We start from the raw sequence: 15,304 nt of genomic DNA, 5'->3' as shown, positions 1-15,304 counted from the left end.
CCTAAACTTTGCTCATATGATTTTTAAAAATAGCAACCGTACTGTGGAGTGATCTTTCTGATATAGCAGCTATTTAAATGTCAAAACTCTTTCCCTTAACAGATAAGATACAGGCCCAAAGCACACTACATGAGGAAGCAACCAGACATCACAGAAGGCATGCGAACGATTCTGGTAGACTGGCTGGTTGAGGTCGGAGAAGAATATAAACTTCGAGCTGAGACTCTCTACCTGGCTGTCAACTTCCTGGACAGGTTTCTTTCATGCATGTCTGTTCTGAGAGGGAAATTGCAGCTCGTAGGAACAGCAGCTATTCTTCTGGCTTCGTAAGTGTTCTTTAGCTTAAATGATATGAAACTACAGCCTGTCAAAACACTCGATTTATTCTTCATTTATTGAAGAAATGCAGTGCTTTATAATTAAAACTTATGCCTTCTTTGATAAAATATCGTCATCTTTACAATATTCACTGAGAAACTGAACCTTACCACATGTTTACTCTTTAGTTCAGATGATTTATAGTGACAAGTTCAGTGTCATGACTAAGGAAGCCATCGGTTCAAATTCAGGATGCTATTTAACTATTTTATGGTATAGTCTTTTGGCTGTATTCTAATACAAGTAAAAGTTTTATTTTAAGAGATTCAAAAGCTATCTTCATGATCTGGCAAATGACCCATAATTACACAGTTTTTATCTGGTTACAGTGAATTAATTATTTTAGCCAGTTCCTGCTACTATCAGTCATTGGTAACTATCTAATTGTGTGGAAAAGAGCTGGGTTGTGGCTGAGCTGCCTTTAACTAAGTGATCTGTGGGTGAGTGATAGTTTCCTTTCTACTCGTCTAGTCTCAGATATTCTAATTATTAATGCCTAAAAACTTACCAAAATTTCTCTATAGAAAGGAGATATGAAAGCAAAAGCAAAGAATTGATTGCAGTGAAATTATATCATTTTCTTTCTCTTGGATATATAGCATTATTTGCTAATTCAATAGAGAAAGCTATACACAATATTTTTAAAAATTTAAGACTTAAGGAATTTTTTTCCTATCATTGTGTTCAACATAGCATTCTTTTTCACAAGATGATTTTAGGTCTACAGAATTAAGAGGAATTTACCTGTATGTCTGTCATTCAGAATCTTTCAGCATATCAGAGGCCAAACCTAAAATTCTCAGTTGGAAATTGTTTCTGTTACTAATCTAGCAGTAAGTACAAAATGTCGTGTAATACTCATTTTCTTGTTCTGGAAACAAGCTCCTAATATTTTTACAGCCCTGTACCATTTAGGGATATTTAAGCCTGCAAAGGCCATGTGAGAGCGTGATTGTGATAGCACAGGAAGGGGAGCGACAGCTTCCAAGTGTTACTTCTGAAGACTTTTTGCCTTTCGTAGGAAATATGAAGAAATATATCCACCTGAAGTAGACGAGTTTGTCTATATAACTGATGATACTTACACAAAACGACAACTGTTAAGAATGGAACACCTGCTCCTGAAAGTCCTAGCTTTCGATCTGACAGTGCCAACTACCAATCAGTTTCTCCTGCAGTACTTAAGGAGGCAAGGAGTGTGCGTCAGAACTGAGAATCTGGCCAAGGTATGCCACATGACTGCCAAGGAAGTTGGTTCCAAGTTGGGTAAAACTTAGCCTTTCCAATCATCCTTCAGTTCTTCCTTCCTTTTTAGTATTTTGTCTTGGGTACAGAAAAACTTTTTAGCAATGGAAGAGATTTATTTTTAAGAACACAACACTTCTGGTTACAAGCCATTACTATTGATCATGTTTGACAGGCATGGGTTGTCTAATCACCCAACTCCCAATTTAAGCTTGGGAGCTGTTCCCTTGTTAGATAAAGACCACATGCAAACAGTACCTCTTAGGTGTACAGAGTGGGGACAAAGTAAATGTGGTTCGATTTAGCTCTAATCACCCCTACCATTTAAGTAATGAAGCATTATTAGGTCATTTGGAGTTATAAAACTTAGTTGAGTGCACTAAGTTGGTTTCCGGCCACTATGATATAATATATACGTCAAGTATTTATGTGCTATGCAAACAGAAATAAAGATGTCTGTAAATATCCCAATATGTTTCTTCTAATCTGAAAAATTCCCACTGGTACTATTCTAGCCTCCGAACTGTGTGCATTTGCCTGATAAATTAATAGCTTTATATGGTCATATTTTGCCTTTGACTGAGGACTGTAGTTTCACTCCAGTGACCAGAGCAAAGTTACTTTACCTGAGCAGCATAAACTTGTACAACTAGTACAAGAAAAGTAACCCATCACATTTGACCAAATACTTGTATGTTGAAATTTATTACAACATAATTGTTATTCTGGTTGTGAACAGGCATAGCAATTATTAACCCAGTGAACAATTTTGAACCTCTGTTTCTATACTCACCACTAGATACAGGTTGAACAAAAATAAGACACAATTCGTTCCCCTGACATTTCTAAGTTTACTTGCAACCTTAGTAAAATTCCTAATTCCAATGAGATTTTCTCTCTTGTTTTTAGTATGTAGCGGAACTGAGTCTGCTTGAGGCTGACCCATTCTTGAAATATCTTCCTTCGTTGATAGCTGCAGCAGCTTATTGCCTGGCAAACTATACTGTAAATAGGCACTTCTGGGTAAGATTCTAATTACTATTTTTCCAGATGAAATTCAAGGCCTATCTAAAATCTGCTCAGTAACTCTCAAGCCTTAGAATGAGTGGGCCTCTCGTGAGTCTTACCGGCAGACTTAATAGGCTGCTGAGTCTTGCAGGTAACCCTCCAAGGCCTTGACTCAATGGCTTTGCTCTGTGGAGAGTAGAGATTGGAGGAAGTCAAGAAAGTGGCATCAGCTTAGCAGTTGTCAGAAGCAGGCCTGGAAACCACAGTGCCTGCCCTCATGTGAGGAGGGCCCTTGTGGTATAAGCACTGACCACTTCAAGCAGAAGTTGTTGACTTTTCTCTTAAAAGTTGTTGACAACCTGTGTCCTATTAGGATGGTCAGAAGTTTGGGTCATGCTTTCAAAGGAGCAGGGCAGTTAATGGTGCCTCTTGGCCCAAGAAGGTAGCGAGATTAGAAATGGGCCCCTAGGCTTGGTTCTGAAGGCTCACTTTTGTGCCAAAAGAAGGAGAGTGTCTGCTTTTATTTTCTAGAACATTTATTTCTTATTCTACATTTGGCCAAGAATCTTTTATAGTATGTGTAAATAGGGTGCTCAGGTTAGTAGAGTCCCTTTAGAGACCAGTAAAAATCCTGCTCACGAGGGAATAGGTAAAGTAACCTGTCCCCAAATGGAGCATTAAGTATACAATATGAGCAAATTTAGAACTCTGGCTGTTCTCTCTAATATTTTATTTCTAAAGTCTCTGAAGAAGGATTATGGTTTCTTTTGAAATGAATGTGGACACTTACTAAGTGATTAATTTTATTTCATGGTTTTATCTTCAGATTTCTGATATCTTAGAAAGTTCTATGATGCAATTTTTTCCTTTTGTCTTGATTAGCCAGAAACCCTTGCTGCATTTACAGGCTATTCATTAAGTGAAATTATACCTTGCCTGAGTGAGCTACATAAAGCGTGCCTTGATATACCCCATCGACCTCAGCAAGCAATTAGGGAGAAGTATAAGGCTTCAAAGTAAGTTCCTGAAGTTTTCTTATCTAGGCTCCCTATTTGAATGTTTAATAGGTTATAGTGTCAGAATTGAAAATAAAAGAAATTGTACATCTGGTGCTAGGCTGGAAAAGTAAGGTTGTATGTTAAATCAAGAAAATCAGTTTGGAGAAGTATGATTTGTATAGATGTATAATTTGTCAACTTGTGGTATATACAGTCAGCTAGCTTCCTTCCATTCTGTTAAAACTGCTAGAAAGTTTCCTGTGGCCTGAGATTTTACGAAGCCGAAGTCTGGCTCGTGCTGAACTTGCTTTGGTCTCATTTCAGGTATCTGCACGTGTCTCTCATGGAACCACCTGCAGCTCTTCCTCTACAATAAGTTTTAGAACTGAAGCATTTTCAGAGCTTAACCTCCAGATCAACAGGATTGATCCTAATTTTTATAGATTTCTGCAGTTTGGATCAACTAGTGTTGCTACAATATAAATGACATATTTTTAAAAATGTAAATGTGTTTAGGTTCTCTTAGATTTAGTAGCTTGTAAAGTAGTTTAACATTTAAAAAAGAATAAACAACTTGCCTGATGACCAAGCATTAGGCTTATTTACTAATTAGTGTGGCTGACACACTGGCCTGGAATTTTATTTGAGAGTATTATAAATGTCATCTCTATTTTAAGAGTTCTTCTAAATTGATTTTATAAGTCTGGCATGCTATTAGGATTAAGTGCTCTGAGGAATGCAGAGCTTTTCATATTTGCTAAATGGCTGCTCTCAGCCTTTTTCTTCCTGTCTCTGGCTTTTTCATGTGATTCTTCCTCAGTTGGCCAAGGAAGGAACTCCAAGCTTAGACAGATTATGGAAGGGATATAAACAAGCACTGTATTCTAGCTTCCTTCTGGGACCTAAGGAGTAAAGACAGTGCGTTGAGGATATGGTCAAATACTTCTAAATATGGTCAAATACTTCTGAGGGGTGACTTATGTTTTATGCTAATCCAGGGGTATGGTGCTCATTTTGTAAAGGGATGCCATTATGTCAATGTTCAGTTTTGATTGAGTCACCCGTTAAGCATGTATTTCAGCCTTAGAACATGCTCAGAGAGGTAGAAAAAACAAATTTCACCATAGGACGGGACTTCAGAATAGCTAAGTGACCCCTCATGTTTGTCCCTGGGGAGATACCCATGCTAAAGTCTGCTCCAGTTCAAATTATTCCTGATCCTGCAGTTTACCTCATTACACATTTTAAATGGCTCCTTTAAACAGTATGTAGGTAGTATACAAGAGTATACAAGATGGGAAAATTTGAAAAAAACAAACGGTCATTTTAACTTTCTTTTAAAGATTGGAAGGAAATCAAGAGTAGGCTTCTTTAAGGGAAGGTGGTTCTTATTGGGAATTGAATATAAATTTTATTAATCACAAGATTAGTAGCTCTGGACCAGGAGGCCCTGGAGGCACCTGAGCCTTAAGTGTGTGTCCTGGCTCCAGGCTTGCCCCAGTGGTTCTGTGGAGACAAGAACTAGAAACATATATTTTCTAGATTCCTTTACATAGAAAAGATTAGACCCAGGCAGGTTTTGATAATGTGGAGATAGATGAAATTAACTCGGAATCTTGTTCGTTTCAAGCTCTAATGAAATTATAAATATAAAAATTCAGCCATATAGTACATATTTTGTGAAGACTTTAAAAAATTTACCCACAAACTCTTAAAAGGTTTTAGCATTGCCTTTCCCTCCCCTCTGCAGATAAACATTCTCAAGGTGGCTCCATTTCTGGTTCCATCAGAGAATCAACATTTCCGAACGAATTTTGTGCTATTGCCTAAATTTCACAAAAGGGATACAGGGCCTGTATCAGTACTGAAGTCTCTGCCTTTATGTTAGATAATCAGCAATTCGTAATCTAATATTCTAATTTATGACTGGGTATGTCTTTCCGACTAAACTTTTGCACTTGGCAATGTAACACACATGCTGTATATTCACCATGAACTTGCTCCATCCCAAGGAGGCAGTGGCAGAGGGCGATTCTGGCTGAGACTTTAGCAGTAGAAGTGCTGCTTTTGTCCTTTTCAGGCCTCAAAGATTTGAGGAGTTGGTCCGGGCAGTGTCCTCTCATTCTCTGTCTGTTTACCCTGACTCAGCACTGCCCTCTGTGGCAGTGTGGACCCCAGCACAGTACATTTTCTTCCACTAATAATAGTCTTGTTTTAGGATGTTTGCTTCAGTTGGAATGGACCTTGTAGAAATAGGAACTTCATTATGAATTATTTTGCAAAGGTGGCTTTTGTTTCTAAACCTAGATTCAAAATTTAGCCTTGACTTTAGGTCACAAAACCACACTATAGTTGTCCCTTAGTATCTGCAGCTGATTGGTTCTAGAACCCATGAGGATATCGAAATCCAAGGATGCTCAAGTCCCTTATAGAAAATGGCTTGGTGTTTTCATTCAACCTGTATTTGCACGTGGGCCACAGCAGGCTCTGCTCACACATCTCTTCATTTGCGTAGATTTGGGGTAGTACACGGCCCATGGCTCTTATCTTCTTTGCTGCCAGTGATTTTCACCTTCCCCTTCCCGCCGGCCGCCCCCCCCGCCCCCCATACACGCTGATTGCAAAGAACTGGTTCTCAGCTTTTGGCTTATTACTTTTTTTTTTTTGTCTCTGCAATACTTTACTTAAAAATAGAAATATAGCTATCACCTGTGTACCTCCCATCCGCTTAAGAGAGAATAGCAGCTTTCAGTGTAACCTTCCTTTTATCTCATTATTTTTCTTCCCTGAATGTGGTGTTGATCATGCATGGTTTTTATACTTTATAAGAATGTGTCCATAAATAATAATGCTTGTTTTTAGAGTTTAATCATTGTCTTTCATATCTTTTAGTGATATGTGTTTTAGATAGCATTGCGTTTTGAGATGATCTCTGTTGAATAAGTAGAATCCTAGTTATTTATACTATTGTGTAGTATAACGTGGCCCATCACATTAAAGCTTTACCTCTCACATCATTCTCCAACGTGTGTTAGGGAAAGGGAGCTTTTGTTTCCATATCCTTCCCTCAGAGTCCCCCACTGAGTTCTTGTTTTCAGCAGGTGAGGAAAGAGAACACGGAGAAAGTACACCATTTTTACTGCAAGGGGCTGGGAAATGTAATTCAGCTGTAAGCTTTGGGAGGCGAGGGGAATTCAGTGTGGATGAGCAATCAGATTCTGATGGTGGGCATCTCAGTGTCCCAAACTTCAGTCTCATTATGATGATGAGTTTGATTGGACCAGCGTTTGTCACTTTGAGTTACTTACACATTTGTGCTATTTCTGTCATGTCAAGATATCTCCTTTAAAATGACTAACTTTTTAAACCTAACCTCTTCTAAGCAGTAATATTCCTGAAATAATGGATATGATATGCTAGTTACATATTTTCTAATACACATTATAATAATATATAACTACCGAGTGTTAATCACTTAAAATTTTGTGCACCATCAGTTATGTGTGTCATTCCTTGGGAAACACCACATTACAATTCTGCGGAAAATCTGTAATGCTTCAAAAATTAAATGCTGACAAGAATTCACTTTTTATGTCATAAATTTGGGCAGGAAGTTTGAAGGTTGGTCATGAACTGCATTCTCTATTGAGAACGATACTATTTTAGGATGACCAGGGACTACAGGAAGGGGCAATATGGATTTAGGCATTTAAAATAATGGGATAACATCAAATTTCAACCTTATTTCTCCTCCCTTTCCTTCCCCCTCAAGCACTGAAAGCAAGAGCCAGAGAAGTGGGAAGATGGCATAGCTGTTTGGAATGGACAATTTAATGTGGCAGTTCTGATTTTAGGGCGAGAGAAGGGCTGGGAAAAGTGCTAAATTTGAGATGATACATCAAACTAGAATTTCTCATAGGAAAAAAAACACACACAACAGGGGTTACTTTCCTGATGCTCAGACCCGTCTCTACCCTCACGCTCCTGCTGTCACCGTCTTCTCTTAGCCGCCCGTCATTTCTCATAAACATCAATCACTGCAGCAACCTCCTGTTCCCTCCTCCCTGTTTCCAGAGTTTTCTGATAGGAATTCGGTGATATCTCATTCCTGCAGTTAATTCTTCAATGTCTCATAACCACTGGGATGAAATAGGGGCCATGCAGGCCCTTCGTTAGGCAGACCCTGCCTGCCCCGAACTAGCAGCAGCTGCCAGGTTACCCATAGTTCCCTGAATCGCCTTGTCCCTCCCTTTATTTTCTCCCACATACTGTTCTTTCTTTGAACAACATTTCCAACTTTCCTATACCACTAGGCTACCCCTTAGGTGATTCTTCAGAGCCACTTTTGGCTTTGCATCACCTGTCAGTCTCAGGGTAAGTGTCCTTCACTGCAATGGGCTGCTGCTTGTCTGTCATCCTTCCCAGAGTTCACATTTCATCCCTGTACTCACAGCACCTGGCTTTACGCTAGAGATTCAATAATATTTTGTTGAATGAACAGATGGATTTTACTTTTTATAGACAATCACTAGCCCCTGATTTAGTCAATTATCAGGTGACATCGCTGGGGAGTTTAAAGCTTTATGAAGCACTTTGAATAAAATGAGGTTAAAAGGAAAAATCACAAAAGTAAGAGCATATGGTGTCGATGTATTGTACAAAGTTCATTCTTGTAATTCTTACATTTATTGTAACATACACTAGAAAGAAAAGTTTCATTAGGATTTGAAACAAAAGACATTTCTTAGATGAGAATTGGGAATAGAATGGCTTTTTGAGAGACAGATCCAGGACTTTTCTGTCTTTGGCCTTTACATATTTCTCCATCTGCCTTCAAGGGAAGATTTTTGCCTTCAAAAGAGCTGTCATTTAATGAGCAACAACAGCTTTATTTAGCATGTGCTCCGATGTATCATAAGTCATTCTTGCTTTTGAAATACATAAATAAAAGCCTTTTTAACTGAATGATGTATTCTTTGATCCCTAAAAAAAAAGTCACTTCATAACGACATAAAGGCCCAAAGCTTTGGCTTTGTGGCAAAATGATAGGGGGACACCTTCATCAAAACCCACTAGAAACAGTGACTAAGGCAAGGTTATTTGTGCTTATGGAGCAGTTACGTAGCAAAGGCCAAAGCAACCAAAGTGAGCTCAGCCTAGGGAGTAAGGGTGGTGAGAACAGGGAAAAGGTGCCGAGAAAGGGACTTTGAACTTGTAGGGAAGAATATTCTAAGGCCCTTCGGCATGGAAGTGACTACTTTCTTCCCTAAATTCGGGGAGCTGGGGAGAGACCTTCTCACCAAAGCAGTATAGAGCTAAGCTTTTAGGTTTCTCAAAGCTTTGCAGAATTCACATCTCCGTATAGATCCTGTATTGTATGGATTGTTATGTTAGTCAATTTAGGCTACACTATGCTGAAATAAGAAATAAGGCCCTAATTCCAGTGGCTTAAAAAAAGTTGGTCAGCTTGCCCGTATACCTTTCTAAAACAGTGATTCAGGGCCCCAAGTGCAGGACAAAGGTGCAGAGAGAGGGACTTACATCTTTGTAGGGCTTACATCTTTCAACTCTGCGAACTTGGAAACCTTTGTTTTCTGATACGTTCATGTCCAAGAGAACGTGGAGAAAGCACCGGAACTTCACTTTCTCAGGCTGGAACTGCATATGTTGCTGCTGATATATGAGGGGCCGGACAAGCAGCTTAACTTTTTGGCCAGGAAAAGGAGATGGTTAGATGAACACATATTATGGCTGAGACAGTTAACATCTCTCTGTAGATTCTCTGTTGAATTTGAGAGAGAGGAATTTGGAACAGAAATAGCCAAGGCAGCAAAACTGTGCTTTCTAAACTACAATTGAGGCAAAAGAGGTTATTCTTCAAGCATTGAACTTTGAGCAGCGGCAGACAGAGAGGGCGGGCAAGAAAACTGAGAATCAAAACAAGAAAGGAGTCGCTCCCCCGGAGCCAGGTTAGCCTGGCTGTGCTCTGGGCGTCCGAGGACTCCAGAGGGGCCAGTAACTGCTCTATGATGCTCTTGGTGGAGGCTGGTTGGGGAAGCTCAAGTGTAGCTCATGTGTGCGCAGTGCTGCAGCATTCTGTGGTCCAATAGCCTGGGTTAAACAATTTAAAAGATGTCTCTATTGTTGCAATTCTCACAGCCTTTAACTGGCTAACAAGCTGTGAAAGCCGGGATTAGGCACCCCTCAGGTCTCCTGTTGAGGGAACAGAGCTTGACGGGGTGGGAGTCCAAAGAAGGACCCCAACCCCGGAGCTCCAGTGACCAGGTTCTTGTCTTAAGACTCGAGAATTCAGGGGCTCGACAAACAGCAAGCAGGAAAGCGTGTTATCAAAGCAAACACACACACTTAAGAGAAAAGTACAGCAGCTCAGAGAGAGTGCCTTGAGCTGTCTGAATTACAGGCTTTTGTTTGCTTAGGAGTTGGGGGCGCCCCCAGGCTATCCAGCCTGCCTTCCATTCTTGGCCTGTTTTCTGCACCATCTCAAGTGGAGGAGGAAGCTCAAGGCCATCTATCCTGTCTCCTGGACTTGGTTTGCTTCTCATGCTGGAGTCTCATGCTTGAAATCAAAGCAGGGAGAGGGCTGAGTAATGAAAGGAGAAAATCTGCATCCTGGAGTTGGGGGAGACGAGGATCTTCCCTAGGCTAACTCTCCTGCCTCATGTCAGTGCCAAGCTGATCAAGAAGGGAAGGTTTCGACGGAACTACTTTCCACATTTGTATGGTGAGACGCCTAGTTGAAAGGAGGCACAAGGAGCCGACGTGAGAATGAAACAGCAGGCAGCAACTTTATTGCGGCCAGAGAGCACTTTTGCTCTGGGGACCACATGGGCTTTATATATGTCAGAGAACAATAGTGGCATTCTGTCACACATGCGTAATAAACAATAAGCTGAGTCATACTTACGTAAGTTAGATGCAGGCGCCCTACTACATTAATGTAACATTCTAAATCCAGGGGCCTAGCCGTAGCCATGAGCCTGGATCACAGCCAGACCTGGCACCCACACTTCACCCCTACAGGGTCAGGGTGTGGGATCCGACCCGGAAGGTGCTACCTTGGGCCCACAATCTACAACAACAATATAAAGAACGACAAGATACTACCAGGCTATGGGCTACAAGGGCTAGGACAGCTACTGTCCACCACCAGAAGGACCCAAGGACTTCCACCAACTTGTCAAGAAGTCTTCTCCAAGGGCATAGATGGCTTGGACTTCAGCATCCATTTTCTGCAGAGCCGCCTGTGCCTGCTCGGTGTGATCAGTAATGTCGACACAGCCTTACACTTGGAGTAGGTCACAGGTGCCACCCTGGGCAGCAGTTAAGAGGTCAAGGGCCATGAGGTTTTGCAGAACTACTTTCCACATTTGCATGGTTTCATCCATTAAAAGGGTTATAGCCTGACATGTAGCATTCAATGCCTGTGTGGTGTGCTGGGCTAAAGCTTCTACCCACAATTCTACATCTATGGATCCCACCCCTGGAATGAATAATGCCAGGGGGTTATTCTGCCGGTGCCAGTGGTGATATACAGGATCCCAATTACGAGGCAATTGGGGCAAGGTGGATAATACACATCCAGCTAAATATGGGCATCCTCCAGTACAACGGCTGGTTCAATCAGTGGGCAAATAAGGCCAGCTGTACTGCCCACAGACCCAGAGATACCCTGCAGGTAGCCAGTCAGTAGGCTCTGTACTGACAATGTTGCCCATTCCACCAGACCCTAGAAATATTAGCAAGGGTGGTGTTAGCACACAGCTCGGGGGGTAGCCCCACCATACGGTCGGGCACAGATCTTACTTGCTCTATGCAGTGAGGGGCTTGCTCCACAGTTTCACATGTTCTCCTGCCAGCCATCCCCACCCTTTGGAAATGGCATGGCCTGTGAGGGGCGGGGGGTTGTGATGATCACGGTGGAGCAGCGCTTCCTTGGCCTGCTGTCGCTGGTTGCATTCGGGTGTGATGCTCCTGGTACACAGCCACGCCCAGTTCTCAGCAATAGCCGGAGTAATGTGGCATGGCAGTCCCTCGGCCACTTCCATCGGTGGTTCAATACGTATCCATCAGCGGGAAACATTGTGGACAGCAGCAAACACATGAGCCCAGGACGTGACACTGTTGCCTGGTGTCAGCTTGGGTGATAGGATAGAGCGGACAATGGGACCAGTAGAGGCAAGTCCTATCCTTCCAGGAGGACATGGGACATTTGACCATCTTGAGACAAAAGGATGGCTGGTAGAGGAGCTGCCCCTGGCTTGTGGTACCAGATAGTTTCTTCAAAGGTAGCGCGTCAGGGGGTCTCCAATGGCATCACAGTGCAGAGAGAAATGGGACAGAGGCTAAGGACAAAACTCCCTGTTAACAATGAACCCTCCACAGTCATCGGGAGTGACACTTGCAAGGGCATGGGCCGCAACCCATTGCGTAAGCCCTGACCCCAGGGCTCCACCGGAGCCACCCATGGTTCCTGTGTTACCTATATAGTCCAGGGCCATGACCAGGTGGCCTGTTTACCTGCTGCCAAAGGGTTCTGGGGCCGGTAAGAGCAAAGCTCCCTGGTAGGCCTAAGAGCTATAATAGGGTAAGAGCTGTTTAGCAGCGGTGCCCAGGCACACCTTGCCTTCAGCAAGCCTGCTACAACTCAGTCAAGGCGGGACAACCTTGTTCGCAGGGGCTGCTTATTCGGAAGGCGTATAGCCTGTGGGAGGTTAGTGTACCAATAGTGCCAGCACAGGCCCAATGAGTGCAGTTTGTCCTTCAGCAAGCCATTGAATCGTTCTACCATTCCAGCTGCCTGTGGGCAATAAGTGACATGTAACTGCCACCGCATATCATTGGTGCGGGCCCAGGTCTGCACCTCCTGTCCTGTAAAATGAGTGCCTCTGTCACTGGTGATTAATAAGGGCCAGCCATAGGCAGCTGCAAAGTGCTCCAGCGCGGTCATGGTATGGCGATGATCAGCAGCTGCCACCAGCCATGCAAACCCCAGACTGGTAGCTGTGTCCACACCTGTGAACACATAGTAGTGTCCCCAGTCTGTGAGCAAAGGCCCTATGTAGTCCACTTGCCATTCCTGGAGCAGCTTAGCCCCACGGGGCACCACCCTCGGGGTATTCTTTACCCACTTTCTCTCTGGGTGCTGATCAGCACACCGGGGGCATTGTGACACTGCAACTTGGGCTTGTGCCCGGGTCAACGACAGCCTCCATCACTTCACAACCTGTTCCATGGCACAGGCTCCTATATGCCCCAGTTTTAGGTGGAGCCAGGGGCCAATGTCCACTGGAACCAGGGGTACATGGGCAGAGTGGACTTGTGCCAGTGCATTGGCTGCATCATCACCCTGGGCCTGTAATGGCTGATGGCCAGGGACATGTATAGTAGCCCCCTGCTGAAGACCCCACTTCCAGAGGTCTTCCCACAACTTCTGGCCCCATAGGAGGCGGTGGCCTATCATCCACTCCTGGGCAGTGCGCTGAGGCAGCCACAGAGTTAGACCTGGATGCACCTCCCAGCTGTCAGTGCAGATGTGCACTGGGCCAGTTTCATTCATGAGGGCCAACCACGCAGTGCAAAGTTCTGCCCATTGGCTGGACTGTCCAGCACCAGACTCATATCAAAAGGTTTCTGTGGATGGCTGCAATGCCACGGCAGCCCATGTCTGGGGCTGCCTGTATACCTGGCTTCCACAGGGATGGGAGCCTGACTCTCTATGTTGGGACTTGGTATGTCCTCTGTCTCAGCAGGTTCTGCTAGGAGCTCTGCTTGAAACTACACTGGTCCCAGTAGGGAGTGTAGTTGACCTGACAAGGGGCTCGCAGAGAACTGTGCCCACTCCTCCAGGTCTGCTCCCTACTTGGTCAGTGTAGGGGTCTGTACAATTCCCATACAGGGTGTCTTCATCCAAGACCACAGCCACCCCTCCACAGGGAACATGGACTGCACAGTTATGGGATTAGGGCCAATGGTGGCCTCACTAGCCAGAAAGGCTGCATATATGGCAGCCAGCTACTTCTCTATCAGAGAATACCGTGCTTCTGTGCCTTTCCATAACTGGGACCAGAAGCCTATTGTCACCTTCCGGGAACCGTGCTTCTGCCACAAGCCCCGTCCAAACCCTGTATCATCCTCCTGCACCGTAAGCAGGACTGGGAGGGCTGGATTTACTACGTGTAGAGTTTGGGCTTGTGCTACAGCTTGCTTTGTAACCTTAAAGGCTTCTTCTATCTCGGGAGTCCAATCCCACTGGGGTTTTGGAGAGTGTTCATTCCTCATTTAACCTCCTTGATGTGACTCCTGTACCGTCTAATGTGGGCACCCCTGTACCGTCTAATTTGGGCACTCCAAAACCCTAGCAGTCCCAAATAGGTTTGGAGCTGCTTCACAGTCTCAGGTCGGGGATATGCCTGTATCTTATCAATCACTGCCTCTGGCATTACTCTTGTCTTACCTGACCAGACGACTCCCAAGAATTTAACAGAGAACGCAGGTCCCTGGACCTTGTCCTCGTTGATGGCCCAACCCCAGTCAGCAAGAGCTTCTCACAGGCTGGTCACCGCTGCTTCTGGTTCTGTAAGAGAATCAGAGGTTAGCATTATATCCTCAATGTAATGATACAAGTGCACTGCAGGCAGTCGTTATCATGAGGCTAAATCTTAAGTCACAAGACCATGGCACAAGGTAGGGCTGTGCAGATAGTCCTGGGGAAGGACGAAGACTGTCCACTGTCGCCCTTCCCAGGTGAAGGCAAACTATTCTTGAATTTCCGGAGCTATGGCAGTAGAGAAAAAAGCGTTTGCCAAGTCCACCACATAATGGTATCATCCAAGTTCATGTGATAATTGGTCCATGATGTCTGTGACATTCGGTATGGCAGCATGCAGGGGTAGCATAACTTTCTTCAGCTCCCGATAGTCAACCATCATGTGCCAGGAGCCGTCAGGCTTCTCCACTGGCCACGCGAGGGAGTCGTATGGGCTATGAGTAGGATGAATGACACCGGCTTCTCGCAGCATCAGAATGGTGAGTCCGATTTCCTCATGGCTGCCTGGCAGGCGGTGCTGCTTTGTATTCACTACCCGGGTACCCTGGGGCAGCACCAACGGGGCATGATGTGGACGGCCCCGAATAATAATTTTCACCACCCAGACATGAAGGTGAAATTCACCCGCAGTGGTATTTGCAGTCAAGCCTCACAAAACATCAATCCCCAAAATGTACTTCTGTATGGGGGATATGTACTGTTGGTATGTCCAAGGAGGCAATCTGCCAATACCCAATGTCATAAGGACCTGCCGCACACTAATGATTCGACCCCCATAGCCTTCTATGGTTATAGTGGGCCTGGGAAACTTGTCTGAATTCCCATAAAGCAGGGTGTTGTCAGCACCCATGTCCGCGAAGGCTAATACCCTCTGCACATTGTAGGGGGACCAATGTGTAGTCAGTTCCACACGCGGCCTCAGGTCAACCAGCTCTCCCACCAACTGGGTGTCCGGGTTGAATCCCTAATCAGGGAAATAATCAGCCAGCCACACCTCACGGGTCGTGGCTTTCCCGGGAATAAGAGTGAATCGCTGGTGAGGGCGCAGCTGGTTCCACAGCGCCAGCGGCACTTCATTAGGTCGCTGCTCAATCTTCCTGCAGAGACC

General features: G+C 44.2%; 1 protein-coding gene across 4 annotated transcripts in view; it reads left to right on the top strand.

Annotated features, from left to right (window-relative positions):
* The window catches only part of CCNA1 (cyclin A1), a 10,505-nt gene extending 3,864 nt beyond the window's left edge, over window positions 1-6,641 (top strand). For all 4 annotated transcript variants that reach the window (XM_006915814.3, XM_015592459.2, XM_015592460.2 and 1 more), the window contains exons 5-9: window positions 103-326; window positions 1,400-1,604; window positions 2,533-2,646; window positions 3,514-3,647; window positions 3,954-6,641. In XM_006915814.3, the coding sequence (XP_006915876.1) occupies window positions 103-326; window positions 1,400-1,604; window positions 2,533-2,646; window positions 3,514-3,647; window positions 3,954-4,005 (729 nt within the window). In that variant the 3' untranslated portion in view covers window positions 4,006-6,641. The remainder of the gene's footprint in view (window positions 1-102; window positions 327-1,399; window positions 1,605-2,532; window positions 2,647-3,513; window positions 3,648-3,953) is intronic.
* Window positions 6,642-15,304: the final 8,663 nt, after the last annotated feature.

Source organism: Pteropus alecto, unplaced genomic scaffold (assembly GCF_000325575.1).
Source record: "Pteropus alecto unplaced genomic scaffold, ASM32557v1 scaffold16, whole genome shotgun sequence".
NCBI classification, from domain to species: domain Eukaryota; kingdom Metazoa; phylum Chordata; class Mammalia; order Chiroptera; family Pteropodidae; genus Pteropus; species Pteropus alecto.
The sequence above is the reverse complement of the archived record's forward strand: the minus strand, read 5'-3'. Positions and strand labels throughout refer to the sequence as shown.